Below are 8423 nucleotides of genomic sequence, written 5' to 3' on the forward strand. Positions count from 1 at the left end.
AATCCATGTTGTGGGCAATGTCGAACCAAGTCTTTATACCTTTCCCACGCTTCATAGAGTGACTCAAAATCATTTTGCTTGAACTGGCCAATCTCACTCCTGAGTTGGGCTGTTTTTGCAGGAGGAAAGAATTTAGCAAGAAACCTCTCAACCATGTCCTGCCAACTAATGATGCTTCCCAGTTGTAGAGTTGTAGCCAACCTCTAGTCTTGTCCCTCAAACAAAAAGGAAACAATCTCAGTCTAATGGTGTCTTCAGTAACACCATTGATCTTCACAATGTCGCAAATCTCCAAGAACATTGCCAAATGAATATTGGGATCATCCAGTGGCGATCCGTTGAATTGAGCCTGCTGCACCATGCTAATCAAAGTTGGATTGAGCTCAAAGTTGTTGGCATTAATTGTCTGGCGCATTATGCTCGAGTAATTTCCATTCATAACTGGTCGTACATAGTCCTTAAAGGTGCGTGGTAGTGTCTAACGTTCTTCTTCAGCCATGATTAGTATCTTATTTTTTCTTCGTGATCTAAGAGTTCTTTCAATCTCTGGATCAAAAGGAATAATATCACGAGATCTAGCACGACGCATCCAACGTCAAAAACACACCCGGAGAACAAAAATAAAAATAAAAATTCTAAATTAAAACCAAGATTACTTTGTATCAATATTGACAAAAAGAATAAGAATAAACCAATCCCCAGCAACGGCGCCAAAAACTTGATCGGTGCAAAATTGCATGTGCACAATATCGTAGTTTTATAATAAAGTGATAAGAAGAGAATCGTCCTCAGGGATTGGTACCTTACTTTTACCAAATACCAAAATTATACTAATCTCGATTTTATCTAGAGGAATCAATAAGATTTTTGTAGTTGCAAATTAAACTAAGATCAACTTAAAGAGAAATACGCAAAGGGAATAAAACTGACGTTCGAAGATCAAATTAATGGGAAAGAAAACTTCTAGGAAATCGATTTCACTTAATTCTTCACTATGCTTTTCTCATCCAGCTAATTTAATTTAATTCTTTTTGTTCATTAGCAAATCTCTAATTCATCCAACAGCCTCTTTCGATAGTCAATTGGAAATTATTCTTGTTCATCAATTCACACAAGAATATGCAAATTAATAACGCAAGAAAGCAATAAGACCAATGATTTAATTACTACATAGGTTCATACAAGTCTTTCGATCTCTATACTTTCCTATGCTGAAATATTCAAGATCTACCCTATGATTCCCTCTTTCGATAGCAAATCACAAGATTAAATATCATCTAATCAATGGCCAGTTAATTAGAAGCAATAAACTTAGAATAAATCAGAAAAACAAAGAGAAAATTGTCTTAAATTAGCATAGACAATCAAGCATAGTTCGGAACTAGGTTACATCGTTTTCCTAGAATAAATAAAATTTAGCTCATGCTAGAAATGGAATTCAATATAAACGAATTCACCATAATTATTCTGAGAATATTGCAAGAAAATAAACGCTGAAAAATACTCCTCGCAGCCGCAACTCGTCTTCAAAAACTCAAGGAAATGTTTCAATGCTTTTCTCCCGTTTGTGCTCGTGTATGATTCCAAAACAGATGATTTGAATCCTTCTAGCTGTTTTTTTCTGTCCCAAAAAATGTTCTCCAGTCCAAAAGGTACGGCCATAGAGTGAAAAATCACTTTTATATGGTGTGACGGCGGAAGACCCTAGATCTGTCAAAATACGATGTTCGCTCGAGCAGGGTGTCGAGCGCACATCGAGCGTTCGACTCTGCCTGATTTTGTTCGAGCGTCCTATCGAGCGCACATCGAGCGTTCGACTCTGCCTGATTTCGCTCGAGCGGCCAATGTCTTGACTCGAGCAATCTTTGTTTTCCAGCAACCCGCTCGAGCTCACTGTCGAGTAGCAGTCGAGCGTTTGAATCTGCCTGAATTCGCTCGAGTGGCCAAAAGCCTCCATTCGAGCGATTTTGTAAAATCTACAATACGAAATTTTACAAGTCATCAGGCGGATACCCTTTAGTGATGTCACCAGTGTCTGCTGGTCCTTTCTGTTCCAGATGTGTGGTGTCACTCGCCGGACAAGTGCCGGCGGCGATGGCTCCTCTAGGGTTCTCTTGTTCTCTCTCGCTATCACTCACTATCACACGCTTCCTGATTGGACTCACTTTCTCAAATTTTCACACTCATCAATTAATAAGATACAGACAACATCAAAACACCCACCCACATTGCTGAAACCAAAATAAAACTGAATTGCGAGATTCATGAGTAGTAAACCAGTAGAATTATGGACTGTTGAATGTGGAAATTAGTGGTTGGAAAAGTACCCTTTGGAGTTTTGAACATAAATAATAATAATAATAATAATAATAATAATAATAATAATAATAATAATAATAATAATAAAGAATTTTGCAAAATGAGTATCGAAGCTAAAAAGGAGAAACCATTTTTACCCATGATCACTTTGTGTTTTGATTTCTTTAAACAGACCTTTGATACCGACAGGACCTAAACAAAATTATCATGGTTCATTCAAATATCTTTTGACCTAGCTTCCTTTGTATGTAACTCTAACAAGTATTCTTACCTGAGAGAGTGAAGATGCGACTGAGACAGCGACGGAGGTGGGAGCTGCGAGAGTTGAGACTAAGAGTGAGAGCGACGGAGTTGAGACTTGGGACTCGAGACATGGGAGAGTGAATAATCGAAGATGGGAGACCCGATTCTAGAAAGTGGAAGCCTAAATTCAACAAACATGATAAAATGACGCCGTTCAAATCACTGTAAAATAATAGTTGTTGGATAATTATCTGATTGGAAACTTAAATCGAAAACTATTATAAACCAACTTGTATGACCGACATAAGTCATCAAACCAACTCAAGGCATAAACCGCATTTGTCCTCCTATATATATATATATATAGAGAGAAAGTCTTTATGCAATCCCGTGTTAGAGGACTGGGTGCACACGACCAACGTGGCAAAAACGAACCATTTTAGTAATCAGAATTACGACGTCATTTTGCTGGATACACAATCTCCCTTCACGCTCTTCCTTTCACGATAGATTTTCCACTTCATTCTGCTCTTCCCTTCTCCTTCCTCCCTGAGACTGAAGAGGTGCCCAGCCCCAACACCGTCTTCCTCCTCGAGAGTGAAGCTTTGCCCAGCCCTAACGTCCTCGTGCAAGGTGGTGGAGGACCTACTTCCTCCCAGAAGACACTTTCCGGATCTGAGCCCTAATTTCCTGAAAGGCAGGTTGGTTCCATTTGAGCCCTAGAGTAATCTTAATCTTAATCTGTAACAGCCTGCTAGAAATTCAATGATGGAATTTCTATAGACTTTAGGAATCTCATGAAAACTCCATAAGTTTTCACGAATCGACTAATCGCAAAGGTTTTAGCCTGTCAATATAGTCAATGTTATCACTCGTTATGGTGCCAGAAATACATTTTTAATTGTTTGAGGTAGTTAGAAGTGTCAAAATATGTTATAGTCTACACCACTAGACTCAGTTGAATATTTAGGATTTTATGTCACAATAACCCATTTTCATAATTTCGGACGAAACGACTGTTTGAAATTGTGAATTTATTTTTAGGGGCACTTTGGGATTGAGTTTTGGTAAACGATTTTCACTGTAGGTTAATATGAATATTTAGGATTTTTCAGTACTAAGTTTATTATGCTTTTTTTGAAGTAAATAGTAATCTCGATAAGCGCACTAAGTGCAGTGTATTCAAAATCATAGTGTGGAATGTCCAAATTAGGTTAGAGAAATTTTATTTAGACACTTGGCAAGATCTTAGCCACACATAGTAAATAGTATTAGACACTTGGCACAAAGAGGAACCATTAGATGGATTTGTGAAGGAAATCAAGGTGTGAGATCATGCCACCTAAGCAAAACGTTTTTCATCTGATCAACTAAATTGAGACAGACAAAAGGGGTTTCAACCCTAGTGAAACCCTAAATGGTTGGAAACCAATTGAAACCCTAAAATCTTGGTTGAAACTAAAACCCTAAACAGTTTTCCCAAACCCTAAAGTTGGCCTTCAAACCCTTTTTGATCCAATTTCTAGTATTGTGTTTAATCACTTGATTAAATCACTTCCACATGCTATTAATTTCTCAAATCCTTGTTATGACATCTTTATCCAACCTTTTAAACCTGGGAAATTTTATTGGGCCAAGAAAAATTGGATTTGGACTTGATAGCATCTCAAACCCTAAACAAACCCCAAATTGAAGCCCACTTGGTTGAGGCCCACCAAGACCCACGAATTTGGCCACCTTGGCAAAGTTTCTTGAAGAAGTTTTCTCCCCCACATGGCAGACCATTCACTGCCCTTGGATGTACCCCATAGTGCCTTGATGAGATGGAGAAACCCACCCCATCAATACCCATACCTCATAGCTTCTGCAGGCTGTCCTTTGCCCGTCACTATTCTCCACTTTATGTCACATAGCCACCTCTAATCAAGGTCATTCAGGTCCATATCATCCCCATACAGAAGCCTTGATTCATGCAAGACACACTTCCTTTCCTTTCGTCATTTCTTCACCCCGATCTTAGAAAGAAACCCAAAAGAGCTCTCTCGGGCAGAGTTTTGGATCTTTTTGCGTGGAGCTTTTTGACCCTTTGTAAAGTATTTTCACACGATGAATCCTTCATAAAAGTTGTTCACCTTTGAGTCTAGTTTCCATATATATTATTCGTATCATTCCATGGTCATTTGGTTGGTCAAAAGTATTTTTAACCATGGAAAGGTCATTCTGGTCGTGAAACTGGAGAGTATGTTATGTTTTGAAATTTTTGACCAAGCTAATGGACATATTTTGGCCCGAACATTTTTTGGAGTGGTTTTAGCATGTGTTTAATAGTGTTCATTAAAGTTTTGTTGCATGAATAAAGATTTTGATGATAGATTTTCTTAGATCTAGAAACTTGAAAACTAGAAATGGAAAAACAGTTTTTATTTGGAGAAAGTTTGAATATTTCATGGTTTGATCTTACTCTAATGGCTTTAATATTTTTATATAATTATCCTAAGTCTCTTATTTTCATGTTAGGATGTTATTTTGAAGATATTTAGCATTAGTTTCAAAGATATGATTTTTCTATGCAAGAGAATTTCGGTTAGGCCTAAGATTTGATGTTTTTGGATTAGATCCAAGTTTTATTGATTTTGAGCCATGTGATTTTAAGTTTGATGGTTGGATATTCTTTAGGACACATTTTTAAACCATGTGATGTTTTATTTTGAATATCTGACCTTCTCAAGCCATTGATCAAGAGATTTATCAAAGCTAGTTGAGGAAAAAGTTTCTATTTTTGGACTAAGTGTAAAACCCCAAACAACTCCTTCTTCTTTTACGAGAACGGCTGATACAGCGTGTGGGAAGACTGCTAGATATGCATAGAGTATATCACCCTTCTCTGGTCGCTTTAGAAGGGGCGGATTGGCCAGGTACTGTTTTAACCTCTTGAACGCTTCGTCGCACTGCTCATTCCAAGGATGCACCTTCCGTAGTACTTGGAAAAAAGGGAGGCACTTTTCTGTTGACCTGGCTATGAAGCTTCCCAGGGCAGCCACTCTTCCCACCAGTCGTTGAGTCTCGTTCAGATTTTATGGTGGTTTCATACTGATTATGGCCTCTATCTTATCTGGAGAGGTTTCAATTCCTCTTTTAGACACAATGAAGCCTAAGAATTTCCCCGATAGACCCCGAAAGCACATTTCGCTGGCTTTAGCCTCATTTTGTAATGGCGTAAGACCCCAAACACCATTCACAAATCCACGAGGTCATGGGCGGGCTCTTTGCTCTTTACCAGCAAGTCATCTGCGTATACCTCCATAGATTTTTCAATCTGCTCCTTGAACATCCAGTTTACCAGCCTTTGGTAGGTCGCCCCTGCATTCTTCAATCCAAAGGGCATGACCTGGTAGCAATATAGCACTCGGTCTGTGATGAAAGATGTCTTTTCTTTGTTTGCTGCATTCATCCGTATCCAGGTCAACAGACAAAGGGGATCAGCCGAGCTCCCATTGTCTACTAGTACCCGCCTGGTTGTATAATTGGCTATTACGAGGGTTATTACTAGAGCATCATCATGCGGATACAAAACTCCTTCCCTGTCTGCCTCTTCAAAGGATATCACCATTCGCTCATTGCTAAGCTTTGGTTGTTTGTGTGCTCTATCCACCACGAATAACTCTTCATATCTTACCTTCTGTGCATACGCCTTTCAGCTGGATGTGGAAATACCACCCCAGCAAAACCTCCTGCTATAATCTTTATCTCTCTTATGGGTGCCCTGTTCTAATCGCCTTTTGGGGGCGACCTTGCCCTCCTGTCCTGACGATCATTAACATGACGCCTTCTTTCTGGACTGAAACTTCGCCTTGATTGTTTTTTAGTCTCATGACGCCTTCTTGGTTTTGATCATTCTGCGACCATTCACTCCAACTCATCGGTTCTTGCTAACTCCACCACCCTCTTTCTCATGGTCGTGCAGTCCTCAATCTAGTGCGAGCCTCTTTGATGATACTTGCAGTACCGACTGCCCATTTTGATAGGATGTCGGGTTTCCCTTTCTCTCTCTTCTTCCTGTACGCTCAGATTATTGTGTACCAATCTGAGGTTGCGATCTGACCGCCCTTCCCTCGCTCTTTCTCGTCTACTTGGCTTACCCTTCTTATCAGCCTGCTTGTTCTTCTGCTCAAATTTGGTATCTTCTTTACAAGGGTCCAACAAAGCTTGTAGAGTATCTTCTACACTGACAAAATCATCCGCTTTGTCCATGAACTCCCTGAGAGTAGAAGAAGTCCTCCGGGCCAATTCTTCCATAAAAGGACTGCACAGCCATACCCCTTCTAAAAGGGCAGCCAGAGTGATCTTCTCATCTTGTTCATTCGTTGTTAAGCGTTCTTTGTTGAAAAGGGCCAAGTGGGTCTTTAAATTCTCATCCTCCTTTTGCTTAACCGTTAACACGTAGGCGGCTGGGCATCGTTGTCTTCTGCTAGGCATGAACTGGGTCAAGAACTGCTTTGCTAGTTCTTCAAAGTTGTCTATTGACTTCGGTTTGAGGGTCCCAAACCAACCCGTAATCGTCCATTTTAGGGTTAAAGGGAAAGCCTGGCACGCAATTTCCCCTTGGAAACCGTGGAACGTGGTTTGAGCTTTAAAGTTTTCCAAATGATCTACCGGGTCCTTGGACCTATCGTACATGTCTATTTGGGGAACTTTAAATTTTGGCGGGAGCAACACAGCCATAATTTGTGCACTGTATGGCAGATCCGTTTGGTGTAGTAGACTTTCCACCGAGGAAGACCCGCCCATCCTTTTTGCCATCTCTTCATACTTTCCCGCCAGCTCCTTCAATTCGTCATGCATTCTTTCTTTCTCTGCTCGTTCAGTATCCTTTTCGACCCTACAATGGGCCTCATCGTCACCTTGCTCACTGTGAGCGGGCACATTGACATTATGGGAATTGGCGTTCTTCTATCCTAAGTCGTTGTTCTCGTTTTGTAAGATTCCCATGGCCTCCAGAACTTGTTTCAATTTTTCCTCTACTACCGCTAGTCGCGCTTCCACAGATGAGGCTAAGGCGTCCATCGCTCGGCTTGCTACAAAGCATGTTATAATTGGCATGTGAGAACCACGCTGAATCACACAGAAATCCCACAGATGGTGCTAAATGTTAAAGGACGTGTCTCACTTCCAATCTTCCACTGTGCAGCAGATTTTCGCCCAATGAAACTTGAGGGGGCTCCTCCTGCAAACACTCCGATACTTAAGTCAGTTAAGATGTGATTGTATTCGAGTTATCCTTAATTATTAAAGATTACCTGTATATATAGGCTCGTTTACTATACATATCTCATTCAGGATTTATCGGAATGGATCGCCACTTAGGATTTTAAATAATCGCGTCACTTCCTGCTGTTTTTATCCTTCCGTTAAAGGTGGTGCCATGCACATCCCTCTTCAAACTCTTCCTGACTATCTCTCTATGACCTCTGGGCTTCTTGGTTTTTATTGTACCATGGGCCTTCTTATACGCTCCAGGGCCTTTCGGTTGGGATGGTCCCTCTAGGAAGAGTACTGAAATGCTTCGTTTTATAGATCAATCGCGTTCCTCAAATTTGTATTTCATTTGTATCCGCAGACAAATCTAAAACCTTTTTTCCTCTTTTGTTTTATCTTGGCCATGGCCATTTCTTTCAAGTCCCCAGCTTCTTCCAATTGAAGAAGAGCCCTGGCACCCAGTCTTTTATCCACTCTCCCTCTCATAGATTAGTAGTCTCAAGTACAAGATTCACTCCAATGGCTGCCGTTACCACTAACCAAACCGTTCGGCTCTCTGAGACTTTCACGAGATTGACAAAACAAGGCAAGGTAAGCAAGCATTT

The 8423-nt window shown here is 40.3% G+C and overlaps 1 protein-coding gene and 1 non-coding gene across 2 annotated transcripts; one reads left to right on the top strand and one right to left on the bottom strand.

Moving 5' to 3' along the window:
- On the top strand, positions 1-107 carry LOC122274807. Its single transcript, XR_006228351.1, has one exon. It is a non-coding gene; the product is annotated as a small nucleolar RNA R71 (small nucleolar RNA).
- Positions 108-6534: 6427 nt separating this feature from the next.
- Positions 6535-7350, bottom strand: LOC122274497. Its single transcript, XM_043083533.1, has one exon. It carries the CDS (start codon positions 7348-7350, stop codon positions 6535-6537), a length of 816 nt encoding a protein of 271 aa, XP_042939467.1.
- Positions 7351-8423: the final 1073 nt, after the last annotated feature.

This window comes from Carya illinoinensis, chromosome 8 (genome assembly GCF_018687715.1).
Source record: "Carya illinoinensis cultivar Pawnee chromosome 8, C.illinoinensisPawnee_v1, whole genome shotgun sequence".
NCBI lineage: Eukaryota > Viridiplantae > Streptophyta > Magnoliopsida > Fagales > Juglandaceae > Carya > Carya illinoinensis.